The sequence below is a fragment of the Bison bison genome, unplaced genomic scaffold, assembly GCF_000754665.1.
Source record: "Bison bison bison isolate TAMUID 2011002044 unplaced genomic scaffold, Bison_UMD1.0 scf7180017864371, whole genome shotgun sequence".
NCBI lineage: Eukaryota > Metazoa > Chordata > Mammalia > Artiodactyla > Bovidae > Bison > Bison bison.
The window spans coordinates 15,964,368-15,987,922 of NW_011494943.1; the positions used below are offsets into that span (position 1 = coordinate 15,964,368).

At 48.5% G+C, this 23,555-nt stretch overlaps 1 protein-coding gene across 1 annotated transcript in view; it reads left to right on the top strand.

Moving 5' to 3' along the window:
- The window catches only part of MARCH10 (membrane-associated ring finger (C3HC4) 10, E3 ubiquitin protein ligase), a 92,023-nt gene that overhangs the window by 66,327 nt on the left and 2,141 nt on the right, over positions 1–23,555 (top strand). The window contains exons 6-9 of the mRNA XM_010856461.1: positions 5,096–5,262; positions 7,904–8,013; positions 15,699–15,812; positions 22,311–22,353. Coding sequence (XP_010854763.1) covers positions 5,096–5,262; positions 7,904–8,013; positions 15,699–15,812; positions 22,311–22,353 — 434 coding nt within the window. The remainder of the gene's footprint in view (positions 1–5,095; positions 5,263–7,903; positions 8,014–15,698; positions 15,813–22,310; positions 22,354–23,555) is intronic.

Below are 23,555 nucleotides of genomic sequence, written 5' to 3' on the forward strand. Positions count from 1 at the left end.
GCATTCAGATGCTTATATTGTTCCTTTTCTCCTTTGCTTTTCGCTTCTCTTCTTTTCACAGCTATTTGTAAGGCCTCCCCAGACAGCCATTTTGCTTTTTTGCATTTCTTTTCCATGGGGATGGTCTTGATCCCTGTCTCCTGTACAATGTCACGAACCTCAGTCCATAGTTCATCAGGCACTCTATCTATCAGATCTAGGCCCTTAAATCTATTTCTCACTTCCACTGTATAATCATAAGGGATTTGATTTAGGTCATACCTGAATGGTTTAGTGGTTTTCCCTACTTTCTTCAATTTCAGTCTGAATTTGGCAATAAGGAGTTCATGATCTGAGCCACAGTCAGCTCCCGGTGTTGTTTTTGTTGACTGTATAGAGCTTCTCCATCTTTCGCTACAAAGAATATAATCAATCTGATTTCAGTGTTCATGGGATTTTAAATCACAGGTAAGCCCTTCCTTGACATTTTAATGATGCTTCTTTCAAGAAAATTGTCTATTTTGTTGCTTTTAAAATATATATCTTTACAAAGAAACATTCTGTGTTCCAGCCCAATGTCTTCAGTATTCCCAAAGTGTTTTTTTCCCTTGCATGCTATAACTGTAAGAAAGGCAAGTTTGCCAGATAGCACGTCTTTCGGCTGCATTGCATATCTTGCAGTAACTTACTTTCCTGACCAGGAATTAAGCCCATGCCGCCTACAGTGGAAGCACCAAGTCCTAACCACTGGACAGCCAGGGAATCCCAAGCGTTTTTGATTGTTATACATGGCTTTCCCTTACCCACCCGCTCACCCCCAGCAATTAGAGATTTTTACGAAAAGGTTGCTATCTCCCCAGAGAAGGAGCCACTCAGCACTTGAAGTTCACCAGCTCTCCCCCATGGGACTCTGGGCAAATCCAACCAACAATTCTAGAATTTGAATCTTCCAAACTACAAGGCCAGTCTCAAACAGTTACCATAGTTACCTCAGTTCTCTGAAGGGCCACGCTGGGGTGACCACTGCTTCCATTTTCTGTGCTGTTTCTCATGCATGAGAAAGAGAGAAATCAGATCTTTTTTGAATTGCTCTTTTCTTTGATATCTCCTTTCTTGTGAGATGATTTGGGGATATTTCACAACTATGAAATGTGATACTTTTTAAAGCCATCATTAAGCATCATGTCAGGATTCGACCATTTCACTCCTCCTAGGGGTTACCATGCCTTGATGTTGGCTTACTGATCTGGAAAGTGGTTCTTTGAAGGCAAGCCCTCTTTCTCGTGTGTTAGTATGGCTCACTGGGCCATTAACTTATTAGTGTTCATTTGCAAGTGAGAAAATTCCATGGAAGTGAATTTGAGTGCAAAAAGGAGGAAAAGATAAGACTTAAGACTTAGAATGCACACATACTCCTATAGCTCTTCTCCAACTGCTGGGATGAAGTTACCTTCCTTGTCAGTGGCACTTTTTTTTTGTTTTCATATCAAACTACCAAAAGACTGACCCAGGGTTAAGGGCCAAAAGGTCTCAGCACCAATCCATCCTCACCTACCCCCAAACACATTTTTAAACCCACTTGTCAGGGGTCTGGATTTCCATCATCCCAAAGCAACGCCTTTGGGTGAAAAATGACTTCTGTTAAAAATGCATCTACGTCTAGGGGTAGTAATGCATTAAACAGCTGTTATTTGTGCACTGTGTTTATCAGACACTCTCTTTTTCTGTATATAATAAACCTTATGCTGTTCTAATTATTTGAAAAGCGTTCATTTTGGAAAATATTAAAAATACAGACTTAAAAGAATAACCAATAACCCTATAATCCAGAGAAAAGCATTGTGAAAAACTTTGTTTCCAGTCTTTGGTCTTTGCATATAAATGCAATTTTTAGTAAACATGGTCATATTTTATAATATGCCTTATTTTAAGATTTCAAGCCCGTTTCTCAATGCCTCTTACACTCTTTAAACTTTTCCCTTGACTAGTTAGATACATACAAATAAGTATATAACATTTGCACACATCTAGAGAATTAGAGAAGGCGATGGCACCCCACTCCAGTACTCTTGCCTGGAAAATCCCATGGACGGAGGAGTCTGGTGGGCTGCAGTCCATGGGGTCGCGAAGAGTTGGATACGACTGATCGACTTCCCTTTCACTTTTCACTTTCATGCATTGGAGAAGGAAATGGCAGCCCACTCCAGTGTTCTTGCCTGGAGAATCCCAGAGACGGGGGAACCTGATGGGCTGCCGTCTGTGGGGTCACACAGAGTCGGACACGACTGAAGTGACTTAGCAGCAACAGCAGCAGAGGATTAGAACAAAACCTAGGCATCTGTATGACCACCTTCCAGCAGACAGAGACTCACTGGAGCTTGTGAGCCCCTCACCCACCCTACTTCCTCATGTCCTCCCTTCATCTCCTCCCTCCTAACACCCCATGTGTGTGTGTGTGTGTGTGTGTGTGAAGTGCTCAGTCATGTCTGACTGTTTGCCCCTGGAAAGCATTCTTACATTGAATTTATAATTCCTTTGCTTTTTATCTTGTTGCTGTTGGAAGTTTTTTGCCTTATGGCTTCACCATATGAGTATATGCACTCCTAAACAACACACTGTGTATATTTTTGAACCTGTAGAAATGTTTCTATTATTTTTGAACTCCATAGAAATGGAATAGCTGTTCTGTGACTTGCTTTTCCCACTTATATCATTAGGCAGATGCATCCTGGTTGATATTTTCGGGTTTAATGCATTTGCATTCACCACTACAGACTACTTCGTCCTAGGAATTACTACAAGTCAATGGACGTTTGCGTCCTCTACCGTTTTCTGTGCACGATGGTGCACGATCAGTTTTGTGAACGTCGCCTGGCGTACATGTGAAGGGTCCTCCGGGATATATATGTAAGAGTGGACTTGCTGGGCTGGTGGGTAGCACAGCTTCCACTGTGCAAGTTAACATACTGTCTCAACGATGTGTACAATGATATGCATGATGTGTACTGCCTCGATGAGTTACACTTAGCACAGTGCGTGCTAAGTCACTTCAGTTGCGTCTGACTCTTTGCATCTCCATGGACTGAAGCCTTCCAGGCTTCTCTGTCCATGGGATTCTCCAGACAATAATACTGGAGTGGCCTGCCATTTCTTCCTCCAGGGGATCTTCCCCACCAGGGACTGAGCCTGTGCCCCCTGCGAGATGAGTCAAGTACTGGACCACCAGGGAAGTCCCTCTTGACTCTTTTAAATGTTAAACAGCCATTTGTCTTTCTTCTTTTACAAAATGCTTACCTATGTCTTCTGCCTATTTTTCTTTTAGAATATTTTTCTTTTATGTTAAGAATCCTTCATATATATATATATATAAAAGAACCCATTATATATTCTGGCAACTAATCTGATCCTTTGACAGTTATATCTTGGACATATCTTTTCTCAATTTGTATTGAGAGTTGGTATCTCCTCTTTCTTGATGTTTTCTTAGGAAAGTAAATTCTTAATTTTAATGTAGTCAATTGTATCCATCTTCTGTTTGGACTGTGATTTGTATCTTGCTGTCTTAATTAAGAAATCCTTTGTAACCTGGGGTCATTGTGACATTCTACCTACTCTTTTCCAAAATCTCTACAGTTTTGCTTTGCACACTTAGGACTTAATGTGAAATGAATTTTGGACTCAAGTGTGACATTAAATGTGTGGTGTGAGGTATGCATTTTGAACACCCAGGATCTTCCCCCTGCAGAGCCGCATCTGCCATATAACATAAGTGTGTAAAAGCTTGTCTCAGGGCTCTCTGTTCTGTCCTTTTGGCCTTTTTGTTTTTCCCTAAAGAACATCATCTCAGTGACTGCGGCTTTATAAATTTATCAGAGCAAAGCCTCCCTCTCCATTTTGTTCCATAAGAATCTTTCACTATACAAACATTTAAGCATCAGCTTGTTGGGATTTTCATTGGAATTGCATTGAATCTATAGATTATCTGGGGGAGTCTTTTTTTGATAAACATGGCATATTTCTTCTTTTGTTGGTGACTATCACAAGAAAGTGCAATTCTGTTCTTTTTCATTGAACTTCCCTTTCTTGGGGAGAAAATTCTCTTAAGAAACTGAGCATACTCTCCTATATCCAGAGCAATGGCTATTTCTTCCTCTCTGTTGATTTTAGTCTCCAGCCAATTTTCCTTTCCTTGACCGGACAGTCCCCAGGCCCATGAAGATTCTAAAGCACAAAAAAATAGCCTTAGGCCTCTCAAAACCCTCCCTACAGAAATATCTACCAGCTATTCCTGACTTACTGTTTATGAGATACAAATATGTTTGCTTACACTTTCACTAATTCCATCTTCATCACATACTAGCATCTTATATTCTGGAATGTCGGCATAATTCACTGGCAAGGGTAATGGTGAGCTCAGGTCCAAGTTCACTGGTTCATCATTCATCCCAACCAGCATCTACTGAGTAGCACCTGCCAACGCTCGACAGGCTCCAGATGCACCTTATCACCATCACCTGCACCCAGGCTGCCCTTACCACCCTTGTAAGTAGGTAGCAGTTGTCAGATTATCCTCATGGCTTTACACTTGAGGAAACAGAGACCCGGGAAGCTTAAGCAGCATGTCATCAAACTCAAGGAAGCCTCAAACCCAGGCCTGCTGACCACAAATCCCCCCACGCTCACCTCCCCCCAACACTCACTAACACACCACACCAGCTAAACCCCACAGTGGCCGAGGTGTGGAGAGGGGCTTCTAGCCTCTGGCTCAGCTTCCCTCTGGAGTCCTTTCCCAATCTCTAGCTGTGCGATAGGAGCGCTGGGTTCTCCTGGTGAGCTCGCACCCATTGGTAACTGCAAAGAAGCCTGACAAGAATCCATGCACTTATTATCAGTGACCATGCAGCAGGGTCGGAGGGAGCAGTGGGTGAGCCCCAGGAAGGCGCAGCGGTGGAGATCGGGTTCCCTCAACCTTCCTCCTTCCAGGCTCCCTCCACCTCCCCTACCCCGCTCCCCCCGGCCCCAAGGACGCTCTGGGAGCTAGTATTTGTGGAAACTAGTATTTGTGGAAACTGCGGACGTGCAGACTCCTGGTGACGAGCGCTTGTTTTCCTTTTAGTCTCCTGGAGGAGGATTCCGAGGAGGAGGGAGACTTGTGTCGCATCTGTCAGATAGCCGGGGGTTCCCCCACCAACCCTCTCCTGGAGCCATGCGGCTGTGTGGGAAGCCTGCAGTTTGTTCATCAGGAGTGCCTGAAAAAATGGCTGAAAGTGAAAATAACATCAGGTAGGTGGGGAAGGTGGAAGGACATGCGTGCCGCGATATGTAATTAACACGAGACGCCGCCGTGTGGGACCCGCGAGCCCCGACAACAGAGAGCAGGGGGGCACTGGCCCAGGGCTCCTGCTGGGAGGCCCATGACAGACAGGATCAGGACTAAACGCTGCTTTCAAATTATGGGAGGTAAATGAGTTGGTTTTGGTTTTGTTTTGTTTTTTTTTTTTTTTCAAGGCTCAGGGATGAATCCTGGAATGGGCTATTAAATTCTACTCCTGCTTGAGGCCTGAGCAGAGATGCTAAGATTACCTCTTGGGAAAGAGGGAACCACAAACAGGCCCATGCTTGGACTTCAGCAAGCACCCAGCAGTCAGGACAGCTGGTAGACCCCCAGCAAGACCTGCTTCCTTTGACTTGTGAGAGAAGGTGTGGAGAGGCTTGACACCCAGAAACTGAGCCAAGCTGCCTTTCTGGAACAGGGGAAGGAAAAGCCTACCAATGTAATTTTTCTAGCCCTACATTAGATAAAGAGATTCCCATTGTGCTCATTTTGGCAGCTCTGTCTTTAACAGAGCTTGTAACTGGGTGTGAAGTCCCCATTCTCAACGCCCTGGGGAGGTTATAACCTAAATATAGCCACGTCAGTAGGTCGGCTGTAGTTTTCTTGGCAGGGAACAAGAAGTTTCTTTAAAATATTTATGAACAAGAGCAACTTGAATAACAAAAAAAAGGGGGACGCCAATGCAAAGAAGAGTTTACTTTGAAAAGACCTGCTATGTCTTTCAGAGTCCCCATCTCTGCAAACTTTTTACCCTAGAGCCAGAGGCTGTTTCTCTCCTCCATGCTGTCCTCCTTGGTTGTCATTGTGCTAGACGACCCAGGAGACCTTGACCTTGACCCTGTCCCTATGGGTTGTGGCCAGCCCCCCCCTCACCAAGCACAGCACACCATTTAATCAGGGAATGAACACTCGGGATGAACCAGTTAACTCTTCTCTCCTCAAGGCCCTTTCTCCACATCTGGAGGAGAGTAGTAGCAACTGCAGCCCGAGTTGCTTAAAGGCATCTTTGCACAGTGAGCAGAGAACCTAGCCCTTCAGAGAGCAAAGAACAAGTGGATCTCAGCAGCTAATGACCCTGCCGTGCGATGCTTTATCTTGCTAGAAATTTGGGCCAATTAAACATCTAGAACAGAAAAAATTACTCATGAGATATGTGATGAAAGTGCTGCTAAATGCTTGTAAATGCCAATTCTGGCCTGGGTGTGCTAGGCAGGATTAGACTGGAGGACACATGGGATGATCCATAGCCTTAAGTATTACAGAATGTTGTTAAAAAAAAAAAAAACCAAGTCATCAAAATGCAGATGAGGGATCAGTGTTCATCCTTGTCTTTTGAAAGTCTCTATAATTTACTACCTGTTTGTATCCCCACTGGGGAAAAGTAGAACTGGATTGTAAAACTGTACAAACTCTATCTTTACCAAATAAATTCAAGTAACTGATTAGTCTTCTGTATTCTTTTTTTTTTTTTTGGCGTGCCTGGTGGCTTGTGGGACCTTAGTTTCCCAACCAGGGATCAAACCTGGGCCCTCTGCATTGGAAGCATAGAGTCCTAACCACTGGACCACCAGGGAATTCCCAGTCCTCTGTTTTCTAAAGCATAAAACAAACAGCGGTACATCATTAACCAAAATGCAGCACCTACACCAGGGGAAAGGACAGACGGCATCACACTTGCTTAGATATAACAACCATAGATCTTCATCTTCCACTTTGCACTGAGGAATAGGATAAAGGGGGGGAAACGTGCTGATCTAGAATTCGCATCAAACAAAACTAAACAGGAGGACTTCCCTGGTGGTCCAGTGGCTAAGACTCTGTACTCCCAGTGCAAGAGGGCCCAGGTTCAATCCCTGGTCAGGGAACTAGATCCCATGCACCACAACTAAGAGTTCTCATGCCACAACTAAAGGTCCCACAGGCCACAAGTAAGACCTGGCACAGTCAAATAAATAACTATATTAAAAAACAAAACAAAAAATCAACAACAACAAACCAGGAACAAAGGAAGCCTTCTCCTGTGTCTTTTCCCAAATGAGGCTGAGCTCAGGCTCAAGTGTTCGACCCAGATATCGCTATACCACAGCCCACATGTGGGCCTGGGGTCCCTCACTTTCTCAATCGGGGAGTTACATGGGCAGAAGTAAAGGCAGATTCTTAAGCCATAGGTCGAGGATAGCTTCTGCCATCAATTTGGTCCTTACTAATTTATTTGCTTGGACTTGTGTTAGATCTACCAGGAAAAACATCAGTAACATAGACCCAATGTTCCTCTTCTGGCAAACACGTGTGTCACAGACTCTCAGCCTCCATGTAGTAATTCCAAGTTTATGAACCTATGTGTTTATATTTAAACAGAGAGCAAGACCTGTTATTTAAAAGTCACGGGAATTTCACTCATGGGAAGCTTGCATAATAATGAAAACAATGACAAAGAAAATTTCAGCTCTCAGGTTCAAGGTCATTTTCTACAGAAGATGACCCACTATAAAAAGGCCACCAAAACTCAGAATTCCTAACACATACAAATTCGCTCTCAAAATGTCAACACCAAAAGGGTTACGTGTAACAAAATTCTTTCATTTTAAGGAGCAGATCTTAGTGCTGTAAAGACCTGTGAGATGTGTAAGCAAAGCCTACTGGTCAACCTGGATGATTTCAATGTGACCGAGTTCTACCAGAAGCACCAGCAGTCCCGGGTAAGAGAACCTCCTACCCATGCTGGGCCCACATGGGTAGAGGTATAAGGCAGGAAGGAGCTCTTTCTCTGATACCAGGAATAATAGTGGAGGTGAGGTGCAGAGGTCCTGTGCAAGGCTCCCAATTCAGCTCGCTTCTCTGAGAAAGTCTGTTCCCAAATCGGACCACTGGAGGATTAGAAGACTTAGTCCCACTGCTGAGGTCCCACTACTGTCAGGGACAAAGTAGGAAGCTGCAGTAGCTGACTAGACATATAGAGATAGGAAAAGTCTGGCAAGCTCCACACCCAAAGTTGCTGAAACAATTGAAGTTGAATAGCCACAAGAGAAAAAAAATCAGGGTCTTGGAGAAATAGTCCCCAATTTATATATTGAGTAATCTTGGGGGGTAATGAGGAACAGCTTTGCTCAGGGTTTAAAAACATGTAAGCACCTGTTTACCTGTTTACTCTGTGCTTTTTTTTTTGGCTGCACCCAACCAGGGATTGAACCTGTGTCCTCGGCAGTGAAAGCAATTAGTTCTAAGCACTGGACAACCATGGAATTTCCCTTTTGTGTGTTTAAAAACAAGACAAAACAAAACACCTCGTGAATTAACTCTCCTGGGCCATTGGATTGCAATTCTAGTACTGTGAAAGAGTTAACTTTAGATGGGAAGGTGGTTTATGCCCGAAATAATAGTTCATTGCCCATGTCTCAGGCAAACACTTCTGTTTAGAGCTATGCTGCCCAACACAGCTAGCTCACAAACAAGTGGTTACTTCCAGTCCAGATGTGCTGTGTTACACACCAAATTTCAAAGGCTCAGTCCAAAACTAAGAGTGGAAATCCCATAGACAGAGAAGCCTGGTAGACTACAGTCCATGGGACCACAAAGAGTTGGACATGACTGAGCAGCTTCACTTTCACTCTTAAAAAAAAAAAAAATCACATAAATAACTTTATATTATAGTTTAAAATAAATAGTTAGTTGCTCATTTGTGTCTGACTCTTTGCAACACCATGGACTGTAGCCTGCCAGGTTCCTCTGTCCATGGGATTCTCCAGGCAAGAATGCTAGAATGGGTTGCCCTTCTCTCCCCCAGGGGATCTTCCTGACCCAGGAATCGAACGCAAGTCTCTCGCATTGCAGGCAGATTCTTTACCGACTGAGCCACCAGGGAAGCCCGTATTACAGTATAAATGATATTTAAAACATATCAGATCAAATAAAATACATTATTAAAATTATTAATAATTTCACCAGTTTCTTTCTATACTTCTTTATTGTGGCTCCTAGAAATTTTCAGGTTACATGTGTTGTCTGCATTGGTGGCTCACACTGTATTTCTATTGGGTAGTGCTGATCTGGACGATGCCTGGCAAACAATAAGCAGTCAATAGATATTTCTCTCAAATGAAAACGTCCCATCGTTACCATTATAATTCAAGACTGACCTCCCTCATCACGCAATTACGGAAAAAAATGATTAATAACCACAACTGTAAAGGGCATAATATAAAAACCATAAAATCATTGTTAGCAACTGAAATGTCACTCTTCAGAGGAGTCACTTTGGCTTTCAGATCATTGGCCTGTCAATGTGTGTGTGCCAAGTCGCTTCATTTGTGTCTGATTCTCTCAGACCCTGTGGACCATAGCCCACCAGGCTCCTCTGTCCGTAGGATTCTCCAGGCAGGGATACTGGAGTGGGTTGCCATGCCCTCCTCCAGATCTCCCCGACCCAGGAATTGAACCTGATAACCCGCGTCTCCTGTGTCTCCTGGACTGCAGGTAGATTCTTGACCGCTGAGCCACCAGGGAAGCCCTGGCCTATAGCCAGATCTTTTTTGTGCAAAAAGCACAACAGAGTCGAAATGGTTCCCCTGAGTTTGGGCAGTCCTATAGTTATCTTTTTAAATCCTGGGTTATGGCTCCAGGAGTCACCACCTGCCTGTGAGTAGGGGAAAGCTGCCATGGCCACCCCACTGCCCCGCAGAGAGGGAACCGGGAGATAACTACCCCAGCCTCTCTCCTCCTGCCCTCTGGTCTCCTCCTAGGACCTGAACACAATGGGGAGCCCAAACACAAGGGGGCCAAGTAAACGCAACCCATAGAGATCAGCCTCTCGGCCGCAGAGCAGGGTGAAAAATGGAGCTGGAGGGGAAGATGGAAAATACCCAGCACACTAATTACACGACATGGAAGCAGAAAAGAGTTTAAATTAGTTTCGAGGAGAACTTGACAGGCCATCAAAGCCTTTTGAAAATGCCCTTCATTATAATCACAGGGAGAAACTAGATTGACAGACCTACCCTGGTGGGAGAACAAAGGTCGCAAGAACCAATGTGCAATATTTATCTGCGGATGGAAAGCAGCCGAGAGCTCCCTCTTTTACGGCAGTTCCGACTGTTCCGATGGCTGGTGGTGAATTTAGTAGTGTCTGTTTGCTAACAGTCCGAGTTAAACTGGAGGCACTAGGGAGGTGTGACTTCCACAAGTTCAGAAACTCTCCACGGATGAAGATGGGAGTAACTGTCATTTAGCACAAAGATAGTGACGGGGACTTCCCTGGTGGTCGTAGCTAAGACTTGGTGCTCTCAATGCAGGGAATCCCAGCTTCGATCCCTGGTCAGGGAACTAGATCTCACACGCTTCAGTGAAGATCAGAGATCCCGTGTGCCCCCACTAAGACCCAGCACAGCCAAGAAAAGACCAGAGAGGAGAAAGAGTGAGCCCTCCACACACAGGCTTTTGAGGACAAAGCCCTCTAAGATACCTCACTTAGCGTCTGACCACAGACTGTGGACTTGCCCAGTAGGTGCCCAGCCAGCACTGTCAGTATTCTCTGAGGGGCTTGGATTAGTGTGTGTTTCCCGGCTTTGGTTCAATGCACCTGAGTAGAGCCAGCAGGAATGCTAACCGTGACCTCTAACAGGGCACTGAAATCTGATTTTCCCTCCTTTTTTTGGACATTGGGTGGTCCCCATAGGGTCAGGGCTTGTTACCAGGCTCCAGGTGGCTAGATTAGGAACTCCTAAAGGCTGTCTGGGGGGTGGCCCCATGAAGCTAAAGCAGCTGGAGGGGCGGAGGGGAGACCAGGACCTGAACTAAGCACCTTGGGCTGTGGGCATTAGGCAGTCCATTTATTGGCCTGCCAGGGTTGGCATCAACTTGCTCCCGCCCTTACTCAAAGATGCCTGGAAATTAAGCCCAGCAGGCATTCCACACCCACTGCCCACCTCCCTGCAGTGTTGCCCGTGAAGCAACTCCATATTGTCGTGTGTGTATGTGTGCGCACGCACGCTCTTGAACCTGGAGGTGGGACTCACAATTGATTGATGGATTGGTTGATTGGGTTTCTGAGCGGAAGGAAGAGCTCCTGGATGGCAACAGATAGAGCTCCAAGGAACAGTCCAGGTTGCAAAATGGACCAGGAGAAAAGAAGTTTAAGAAAAACTGAAGTCAGAGATTGTACACTCAAATGCCATAGAGACCAGGCAGATTAACAGCTGCTCAGAATCTCCCAAGTGCCATCCACTGGGAGCGGTGGCGACTATGGCAAGGCAGTGAATACTCCTTCCAGCAGAAGGTGGTCACATCCTTCCTTCTTTCCTACCCTCCTTCCTTTCAACCAGGACACATCCACAGACCAGATTCTGCTTACTGGCTACCAACTGTTGATCCTTAGCTGAGAGCAGCTCTTTGAGATGGGTGGTTGCCAAACCAGGGCCCACAGCATCATCTGGGAATTTGCTAGAAATGCACGTTCTTGGGCCCTGCCCAGACCTAGTAAATCAGCATTTGGGAAAAGGGGGTGTCCAGGAACTGCATTTAAAAGGCCCTTTCAGTAATTCTGACACGTGTTAAAGTTGGGACCACAAGAGTCAAAAGTCATCACTAACCCAAAATTATACACTTTCCCCCTCATTCTTTGATCCATGCATGTATTTATTGAGCAATAATATTCCAGGCATGGGCCAGGCACTAGGAGCAAAGGGGCAGGCAAGGCACATGTGGTCCTTGCCCCCAGTCCTAGCTTTAGTTCTTGTCTCTTGCAGGATGTTTTCTGTTTTGCGAAATACCACGTCCACTCATATTAGCTCATTTTGTCATCACGCATTGAGGAAAGGAGGCAGAGCAGAGGCTATAATTCTCCCCACTGATAAATGGAGTCCCCTTCTCCATGCACAGTTAAAAGTCTTTGCCCAATGTCACAGGGCATGGTGGCCCCAGGCTGCCCATTCTGGGGTTCCAGGCTCCCTGTGTGATGAAGAAGTGCCCCTGCCATCCTGGCCCCTGCCACACAGGAGGGGCTCAGCGGGCCTCTGGCTATCATTGTTTGGAAGCACAGGCCTGACTGTGCTCCCTCTCGGCCGCTGACCGTGCTCCCTCTCGGCTGTGGACAGATGTCCCTGGACACACGTAGCCACCTAATCCCCCTCACACCTGGGAGCATCCTTGGAACATATTTGAAGACTTGCTAGAACTCTTAGCCAGGCTCTCTTTCTTTGAGCAGATTACATTGAGAATTTCCATCCATAACAAATCTCTCTGCTGAAATGGATTTGAACAAAATAAAAGGGCAGGAGAAAAGGAAGGAAAACATCTGGTAGGTGGGCAGAGTGCCCCCCTGAGCTCCTGCCCACTGCTTCACGTGCCTCCCCACCCCCATCTCTGCTGTTGCACGTGGGCAGCAAAGTGTGATGCACACGGGCCGTGGAGGGTCAGGTCGGGAGCAACTCCAATAAATAATGCTCCAAAAATTAGCTCATCCTGCCCTCACCGACCAAACACGACGGATGGAACTCTCTGATAACAAACGCCTCCCACTTGTGGCTTAGGGTAAAAAGGATGACTCCACGCTGACTATGAAATGTCTGCGCCGACTGGCCCACCCGGCCCCTTTTGTCCAGCATCACAGGCTCTGCAAAGGGCACATAAAGGAGCTGGGCCAGCGAGATTTATGGCACCAAGTGACAGGTTCCCTCCCACAGACCAGGGAAGAGACACAATCTGCTGGAAGTGACTTTTCAAATGATCTGCAGAAAACATTAGTGGATATTTTCCCATCTGCATGCCTCCGGGTCTTATGGAGTCATAAAAAGTAAATGATTTCCCTGCACGCTTTGACAGGCCTGATAGTTCCAAGCCATTTTCTATCTGATTGACTTGCCGTTATGCATCGGAGTGTCTGGGAGCTGAAAGGCTTCCTGGTGAAGCAAGCACTCAGGAGACAGCCATCGACAGCTCATGGGAGGCCCCCCATGAGGAAAAGTCAACAAGGGACAAGGCTTGGTCTGTGTGGTAGGTAGTCCGGGAAGGCTTCCCAGAGGTGGTGGCTCCTGAGACAGATGGCAAAGGAAGCACCGACTCCTGGGGAAGGTGGGAGGAGGCCTTTAACACAGAAAAAAGAGAAAGGAGCCATCTCCTCTCTGCCTGTTCTAGGCCAAGGTCAGAAGAGAAAGGCTAAAAATAGGCTAACCACTAAGGACTGTTGGCTGGAGTCTTTGAAGGCAGGTCTGTAGGGCAGGAGGGGGCTCAAGCAGTGACCTTGAGGCCAGTGGTCACCAAGATTCAGAGCTGGCCCCGATGCAGAAGGGAAGAGCGCAAGGATCTTTGCTCAGCTTGAGCACCTTTTCTGGCAGCCGATCCATCCTGGAAGGGGTGTGCTCTGTGCCGGCTTCCTGCGCTGCCCTCCATGGGATGGGAATAGGACACTGGGCGTGTGAAGCCCCTCGGGCCTCCGGGGGAAAGGAAGGAGGCGGCACTGAGATGCTACTGTGTCAAGGCCGAGCTTCAGTTCTCCTGGGAAAGCAGTCACGGTTTCGACCTTTCCCAAGGGTGATGTCAAGGGCCGTGCCCTCTGCCGGGGCTTCTAGTCCCCTGGGGTTTCCTGAGCATCGTCTGGCCCATCCCCGATCCTCCCACCCTGGAGATCTGACCCAAGGACAGATGGGGGAATAAAGCGGCAGATGGGGAGGAGTCATCACAAATCTGAGAATTTACTGAAGGTCGAGGCAGGTCCACAGGGCGAGGCTCCGCAAGACAGACTGCCAAAGGAGCCAAGGACAGAGGCACCACGGTCACTCGGATGGTCAGATCTTCCCTAGAGGAACCTCCCAGTGTTGTCAGCACCAGTGAGAAAAACACACCACCACCCACCCACCGAGAAAAAGCAAAGATATCAGCCAGTGCACGACGCGGCATACACAGCAAAGACGAAGGCTTAGGACTCAGGGAGGAACGCCTGGAACAAATGCGTTTCATCGGGAAGCCTTCTGCAAGGAGGCGACCTTGTGACGGCTGTAAAGAAAGTCATGGACACAGCCTTGGAAAGGTGGAAATTGGCAGAGGAGTTTTCACAGCAGAGACATGAAGGGACTTCCCTGGTGGTGCAGAGGCTGAGACCCCATGCTCCCAGTGCAGGGGGTCTGGCTCCAATCCCTGCTAGGAAACTAGATCCCACCTCCTGCCACTAAGAGTTTGCATGCTGCAGCTGAAGATCCCACATGCCCTAACTAAAGAGCAAAGGTTCCGAGTGCTGCAACTGAGACCCTGCACGGCTAAATAAAGATTTTCAACAGAAACAGACGCACAAAAGCAAGCCAACAAACCATGTGAGAAAGAGCATGCGCAGAGGCCTTGAGGTTCACGTGGCATCTGAGGCCCCACTGGGCATCCGAGGCCCCACCGGGCACATGCTCTCTGGGGCTTAGATGACAATAGGGCAGCCAGGGAGGGTGGGGAGTCAGGGAGCCCCTAGGTGCGACCATCACTAAGCCCAGTTGTGAAGGGAGAAACTTAGAGAACTAAGGCCTGAGGCCCTTTCCCTGAGCAAATAAGGGATCTAGGAACATCAAATGTTCCCACCATGGACCTGTGTCCCAGATTCTCCAACAGACCCGTCTGCCTTCCTGAGTCATACAGTCTTATCCGGTTGACTCCCCTTCTCAGCAGCCAGCGGCTACACGTGTACACACAACATGACATCCAGTTGCCTCCGTTCTGCCTAATGTGGTCTCACCACACCATCTCCCCAGCCCACGGCAAGACTTTTTAAAAATTCAAAGCCAGCACCTTCCCCATATACTCCAGCTATACGAGTAGAGAATTTTGCCCAACAAACACTCCGCCCCCTCATGTGTGTGCGGCCATTCAGGGCCTCTGTCTAAAAGGCCCTGAATGGCCCTCAGAGCCACCTCCCAAAGTCCCTACCATCCTTTAGGACCATCAGAGACACTGTCTCCCAGGTCATATGCCACCAGCCTCTTTCTTCCCATTCACGACTCCTCTGTGGCCCTTGACACATCCCACTGATACGGGAGCCGTCTTTGAATGAGGCACACTCTCTCCCACATCACAGAATGGGGTCCCAGCAGGGAGCTGAGACCTTTGGCCCTGTGTTCTCCCAACACTCAGCTCAAAGCCATGGCAGGTAACTACTCAGTGAGTGTCCACAGCCCAGGACCAGGCCAGGAGCTTCTTCAGGCATCCTCCACTAGGCAGTCAAGGATTCCAGGATGCCTCCACCCAGGGTCCCCTTCTGCTCTGTTGTCCGGTCCCCCTCCAGAGCAGGCCTTGCCTTGGGGCTTGGGCTCCCATTCCTATTTCTTGTGCCCTCTTGGCCTAGGATCCTCCACCCTGTGATTGAGCCCGTGAATATTTTATAGATGAACTTAAAGGCTTTCTTGTCCACCTGTAGGTACAAAATGAGCTAATGAATTCAGGCTTGTACCTGGTGTTGCTGCTTCATCTCTATGAACAGAGGTTTGCAGAACTCATGAGACTCAACCACGACCGGGCCACAAGAGAGAGGGTGAGTGGGGCCCCGCCTGGGCCGTCAGCAGCAGTGTCACTGACCTTGCTGTGTGCTTTAGGAGATGTGTATCTGTGTTCAGCTGGTGGGATATGGCACCGTCATCATTGGCACCAAGACTAATGGCTGCCAGCTATAGGCACAGCGGCCCTCTGGCTGAAAAGTGACAGTCAAGTGTGAGTGTTAGTTGCTCAGTCGTGTCTGACTGTTTGCAACCCCAGGGACTGTAGCCCACCAGGCTCCTCTGTCCATGGGATTCCCCAGGCAAAAATACCAACATGAATAGATGAATAGCCATTCCCTCTTCCAGGGGATCTTCCTGACCCAGGAATCGAACCTGGGTCCCTTGCATTGCAGGCAGATTCTTTACCATCTGAACCACCAGGTCACGTAATTGTTTCCTATTAAATATGAGTGGTAATTAAATGGTCATTAATGGTTATATAAGCAAGTGGGTCTCTAGGGATATTTGGCCCCCAAAATAGAGGCCAGCAAGGCTGCGGGGGCTGGGTGTGTATCACACGTGGATGTCCACTGCCCAAGCAAGGAGGGTCCATGAGAAATAGGAACCTTCCCTGCCCCCAGCCAAGGGAGCTGTTTATTTTGCTTCGGCTCCCAGGGTATGTCATCCCAGCATCTGTGTGTGTGTATATGCCAAGAAACAAAGGTGCTGATGGGGTCCCATCTGTCATTAGAGAAGCGTATTTACCAGGAACGATCATCTGTGGCTGCCCTTCCTTTAATAAAAGAACCAGGGCCCTCTAGCAGACTGTGTGGTGTCGGGGGAGAAGCCTAGATCCACTACTCAGATCAGAATGTGGGAGAACAGGGCAACCTCTGAAACGTACAGACACCCTTGGCCATTATCGAGTCAGAACCCTGAGCCCCAGGGGACTGTCAAGTGCGCCCGGTGGCTGGGCCAGGGAAGAGCACTGTCAGGACAGGGGTGCCTTCCTGACCCGAAGGCCACGCCAGGCACGGATATGCTTTTAGTGTTTGGGGTTTCCAGGACACCCCCTGAGCCTCGAAATTTGACCTTCTGCTCACTTTAGAAGGTCACCACAGATTCAGAAGGGACTGAATTCACAGGTTCACAGAGTTCACAAGTTCAGAAGGGACATCCCTGGTGGTCCAGTGGTTAAGACTCCATGCTTCCAATGCAGGGGATACAGGTTTGATCCCTGGTCGAGGAACTAAGATCCCACATACAGTGCCACATGGCAAAAAAAAAAAAAAAAGGTCACCATTGGAAAGCAAGCCAGTGTAGCCGTAGACCAGCCGCCAGTGGAACCGTGAGGCAGCTATAGTGATGCTCTGCTACGCATCCCACGCACCTCTTTCTCTTCACCATCTTGGCTCTCCATGTCTCTCTGTCTCTACTTTTCTACCTCAAGTGGACAAGAGGCACCTGCCAGCACCAGTCACTGTCTGAAGGTGAAACCCAATGACTCCAAGTGCTCCCTACACAGCCCCAGTCCCTGCACCACTGGAGGCCGTGGCAATCCATTTGGAGCCATCCCTGCTAGAAATGGGCTTCCCTGGTGGCTCAGTGGCAGAGAATCCACCTGCCAATGCAGGAGATGTGGGTTTGATCCCTGGGTGGGAAAGATCCCCTAGGAGGAGGAAATGGCAATCTATTCTAGTATTCTTGCCTGGGAAATCTCATGGACAGAGGAGCTTGGTGGGCTACAGTCCATGGGATTGCAGAGTTGGACATGACTGAGTGCACACACACGCCACTAGAAATGTTGGGTTCAAACCATTCATCATAAGAATTTGAGATCTGTCTCTATATCTTTCTGGCTTCCATTCTCCCCTTAGACCCTAAGCTCTCAATTAAGACAACAGGCTGGGTCTTCGCCAAGACATCTCCTCAGGCATCTCACCCTCTCTCTGACCCAGGCCTGTCCTTCCTTTTACTCTTCCGTAGTTTTAATGGTGACATAAATTCCTTAGAGACATACATTTTTTTTTTTTAAGTATAACAGGAAGCAGGAAATGATCCTTTGTTAACATTTCTGTAACCTTATTTTCACGATTCCACATCTTATTTAATGAACTTTTTATTGCACATTGAACTTCAAAGCACCCAGGGTTCAATAAAGGTTACAGATGGCCATACCATCAACAAACAAAGGCAAGAGACATTAGCCTCTGGAACTGTAAGGCGCACACAGGAAGGCAACAGAGAGTACAACCCACTGGATGAAAAACCCATGCCCTTAAAGCACTGACTCTAGAGAATGTTCTGGTAAAACTATCCCAGAGAAGGAGCAGGTAATGTGGGGAGCAAGCTGGGAGCCAGCAGGGAAGGAAGCAGGAAGGACAGGGCATCACTTCTCTCATCACAAGCTTACTTGTAATTTGAGATTCCCCCGAAATATTGGGTGGGCCAAAAAGTCCTTTGAAGTTTTTGTACCATCTTGCAGAAAGACCCAAACAAACTTTTTGGCCAGCCCAGTAGTTCTCACCCATATAAACCACCAAGCAGTAAACAGTACTAAGAACTAGTTAAGAGGTACCCGAATGGAAGTAGGAAAACAGGTGTGAATGTGCTCAGTTGCTCAGTCATGTCTGACTCTTTATGACCCCACGGACTGTGGCCTGCCAGGCTCCTCTGTCCATGAGATTCTCCAGGCAAGAATACTGGAGTAGGTTGCCATAACAAGTGGCTTTTGTCAAATTGATTCTCTTCTGGATTTGAGTCTCAGTATTTTCTTGCAGAAGATTCTAAGGGTGACGTTTAGCAAGAGAGAGGCACTATGATGGGAAGGAACACCTCCTCCCCTCTTCTTTACTGAGCAGAACCTGAAAAGCCATTCATAACAGGCTCCTGGGTGTGTCTCAGTAAGACACAGTGGTGAAGGCCTGTCCATGGTGGTGATCACTCATTCACACCTGCATATCAGGTGCTGAGATGGGGACCTGGGAAAGTGGCTATCAGACATGATGTCCCTTTCTCTGAGGAGTTAATAGTCAGGTGGGAAGGTGAGACTCACATATAGGGAAAACCAGGAAATAATAAAAAAAAAGTAGCCCTTGATCCAGAGAAGGCAATGGCAACCCACTCCGGTACTCTTGCCTGGAAAATCCCATGGACGGAGGAGCCTGGTAGGCTGCAGTTCATGGGGTTGCAAAGAGTCAGACACAACTGAGCGACTTCACTTTCACTTTTCACTTTCCTGAATTGGAGAAGGAAATGGCAACCCACTCCAGTGTTCTTGCCTGGAGAATCTCAGGAACGGCAGAGCCTGGTGGGCTGCTGTCTATGGGGTCGCACAGAGTTGGACACAACTGAAGCGACTTAACAGCAGCAGTAGCAGCAGCCCTTGATCAAGAGAACTAACAGATCCAGTGAATTCCCAAAGGCTGTGAAATAAAAAACCCAAAATCTTCCCTGACAGTGGCTTCCTGGGGTTTTCAGTGATCTTATAAACAAATAATTTGGCTCCCCAGTGAGGCTGTGAGCCTTTTTAAGGCAAAGTTAAACCTTCTACATCTATCCTTTTCCTGAAGCTGGACACACAATGAATCATGTTTGACTGCTGACCGAGTCCCAGACACTATGGATGCCAGGAGCGCTGAGTGGTTACAAACTTGCTAAATTACTGCCGGAAAAGGATGTGGTCTGCTAAGGGTTGCAGGGGTGGGTCAGGGGGAGGATATGGTCATTGGCAAGTTGGAATAAGGAACACTTACCTCTTTTGTACACCATGCTCCTCCAGTGCCTTGAAAATGCCTGGCACATACTAGGTACTCAGTAACCTCCTGATGCTCAAGCAATGAAAAAGTGAACAATACTTGCTTCTTCCAGAGGCAAGTATTGAAAAAATTGGAGAAATTTGGAGAAAGTGATAATATAAATTTATGGAGAAAAAAAAGTGTTCTAGGTAAAGGAACACTTTCAAGTTCAAGGTATATTTGAGTATTCAGAGGTTTTCTACATGTCTACCATGTGCTAGGTTCTAAACTGTGCTCAGTCTGCTCAGTCATGTCCAACTCTTTGTGACCCTATGGACTGTAGACCCCCAGGCTCCTCTGTCCATGGGATTTTCCAGGCACGAATACTCCCTCCTCCAGGGGATCTTCCTGACTCAGGGGTTGAACCCGTGTCGCCTACATTGCAGGTAGATTCTCTAACCACTGAGGCATCGGAGAAGCCCCTGGGTTCTAAACTAGATCCTGGGAAATATGAAGATGATCAAGACACACTTTGCCTAAAAGGGATTCAGAGTCTAAAGAAACAGATGGGTAACCAAGAGTATCCAAAAAAATAAAAAGTGCCTTGTGTTATTTCAGGAGATGGAGCTGGATGTGGAAGAAGGCAGAGTTAAAGGACAGGAAGGGGCCGCTGTTCTTGCCCCCCCTACCCCCTCTTCTTCCATACCTTCTGCAGGACAGACCCTCCAGGCAGGAGGGACACAAGCCAACGTTTCAGAGGGCTTTGCTTTGAATCCAGTTAGCTTGTACTCTTTGCCATCCGTCTTCCCACTGCTTTGGGAGCCTGGTGGCAAAGCTGCTTCTGTTATTGCTCCTGTCAACCGATCAGCTGAGGAGGTGATGCTGGAGCTGAGTCTCAGACCAGTGCTGGTGGGGAGGGAAGGGCACCCACGCAGAAGGGAACACAAAGGCTCAGGAAGGAAAAGACTTGTGTGTTTGGGAAAGTCAAGGCACTGAGTGTGGCCAGAGCTGGCGGGAAGTAAGGAGGATGTGACGGGGTTGGGTGCAGCTCTGGGAGGCTATGGAAGGCTTCCTAGCCTGGGGTTGATAGGTCAGGAGAGCTCTGTTTCTGAGAGGGAGTGGGAGCGGCCATGTGGAGGGTGGGCTGAAGGGGGAAGAAGCCCAGCTGGGCGGCTGCTGCACTGGGACAGGGTTAGGGGGCCCACGTGGGGAGCACTGGAGGTGGGGGGCCAGATTTAAGTGGGCACAGAGAGTGAGCTATGGGCTGAAGGGAGCAGTGACTGTTATGCTCTGCAAATGCCTAGAGGGAAACTGGCCTTTCCTCTCTTCAGCTGTTTACAATGGGAGCATCTCCAGAGAACATGGGGCCCCACCAGCCTCACCTGACCTACTTGGTTCACCCTTTAATCTCATGGGGACACAGGACTGTTCTGCAGGGTGAAGCTAAATGGACATGCCTTCCCTCCGCCTTCTCCCTTTCAGCGCCCATGTGGCACACTCCAGTATTCAGGGGCTGCTCCCTCCAGGGTTCCCTAACCTGGGCTTCCTCCTGGCTGTGGGTTTTGTCTGTGCCACACTCTCCATCCCCTCTCAATGAAATGACCCTGTACCCGAAATTGCTCTCCCTGCCTGCCCATGTGTGTGTGCGCACTGAAAGGCAGAGCGCAGACGGGACCCCATGGCTTCCACGATGCCCTCCTGGCCCAAGTACCCACCTGTCTTCTGCCACAGGGGAGCTACTTTCACAGTTCACTTGGAAGGGGAGGGGAGGGTGTTGAAGTCGCTCTGAAATCCCACTGGCCTATCCGTGTGAGGCTCCATGGATTTTCCCTAGGCTCTCCCCATTCACACCACCTCTACAAAACGGAAAACCCTTGCCTCAGAAGACCAAATCTACCCAAAATTATGCAAGGCCCAGACTTGGCCGACTGTTGGGAAAGCTTGCCTACTCACCAAGTTGGCGCCCCCTGGTGGCCATCATTAGATAGCCACCATCTCCGGGCACAGAATCTAGAGGCAGGATGAGGTCGTCCTAGCAGCCTGGGGAACACGGAGGCCGTTGCTAGCACCGCCCGATGTACAATTTACCAGGTAACCAGGACTGCTCCTCTAGAAGAAATTCCAACCTTCTGCCCTTGCCCCTGGCCTTCTGCGGAGAGGGACCCAGGGGCTACACTGACCAGGCAGTTGCCCCAGTAACAGTGTCCAGCACCCCTTGTTTTGTCCCCCAGCCTGTCACAAAGGCCCTCCTCCCGCTGAGGGGGAAGGGCACAAGCCCCAGAGCCCACATCCTTGCAGCCTGGCACAATGGCCTCCCACGGAGTACACAGTGTTTCTCATTGTGGCATAAAATGCCATAAAGTCAGAACAAAGAGGGAGCCCAGAGCCTTGATGGGCCTGCTGCTTCCTGCCGGGTGGAGAATACAACCGATTGTTTAAAAGCCAGTGGTGAGGCAAGTGGCCAATTAGCACGGCTTTCACCCCCACTGCCTGGAAATGTGACTCTGGACTGTCAGGATGGGGTTCTGCTGCTCAGATCAATTGCTGAGAGGTCGCAGGTCTGTTCACACTGCCAAATTTAGACAGCCCAAACAGGCGAAGGTGACCTGCGCTATCGCTGACGCTGTCTTTAGGAGGCGCCTACGCCCCACAGGTGCTGAATATCCACAATGCCCTCGCACCTCCACGCCTCCTTCTCTGCCCCTTTAAGGTGATGTCAGGGATTCCTAGAATATTCCCGCGACTAGGGGATTAGACATCTGTTCACAATTGCTTTGGAAAAAAACGGTTCATTTTTCATTGTCTTCTTTCCCATAGTTGTCAAGAAACTACCCACAGCCCAGGCTGGAAGAAAATGAAAGTAGGTGTTGGGGATCGGTCCTGCCATGTTGAGGGTGTTTGGCAATTTGCTGTCTTTCTGTGGCTGTGTTGAACCTAATCCTATGGAAGGAAGTAACAACCACCCCCTGCCCCCAGAGGCAAAAATAACCCCACAAAGCTGGGGAAACCCTAGCTGCAGCAGTCAGCACGGCAGTCCAAGTGTGCTGGATGCAGAAGAGATAAGAGTTTGAACTCATGCTGAAAGCGAAAGCAAAGGCGGGCAAAGGGAGGATCAGTCTTCCTCGGACATAGGATGACCCGCTGCAGGTTTTTTTTTTCTTTCCCTTTACTGGGATTCTCCAGCATCTAGCACTCGGAAGAGCCTCTTGGGTTTTCTTCTAAACCCCGGAAGGGCGCTGTGGAGCCATTACATAAAGGGCTATGTATTCACATAGCCATCATTCACAAGTTAGTATTGGAGTTACTGGATTTTCTCACTCTTCCGCCCAAGCCAGCGGGCCTGCTGGATTCAGAAGTTGAACAAGGAAAACAAGTGTCGGGAAAGGGCCAAGGAGCCAGGCCAGCTGTCTCCAAAGCAGGCTTATTATCCCATAGAAAACCTGACTCAAGAAAACGTGCTCAATTAAAGCAGGCAGGCTGGTGGTCAGATGTGGGAAGAACTTTCCTCATCAGCTGTGAGGATAAACGTTACAGTGAACTAAGGAACGGGGTGCCAGAGGTGACAGTTCCATCCCCAGAGGCTGTTCTGGAGAGAAATGTCACAACTGCCTGCCTTAAAAGGTTTAAAACAGCTATTTCCACTCAGGCTTTGCCATCAGAATCACCTGGGGAACTTAGAAAAATACAGATTCCTGGGCCCCTCCCAGAGACACCGATTCAGGCACTGGGGGGTGGGCCCCTGGTGACCGTGATACAGTCAGTGGTCATGGTAATGCTTTGGGGACCCACACCCCGCCCCCCGCAACCGACCGGCCCGCAGAGGCTGAACCAGCTCAAAGCTCCACAGGGTGGGGCCCAGATGACGACCCTAGAGCACCCATCTATTATTCAGGGCACGCAGTCCCGAGAAGCCGGCAGATCATTTTCAGAGGGGGGAGGGCTCTACAGGGCTCTCTGTTCACAAAAGGAACTCGTAGGGTCCCAGTCCCCGGGCGCCACCGCGGGGGTCCAGCCGAGCCGGGCGAGGGCCCAGAGCCCCCTCGCGCCCTCGCAAGGTCGCGG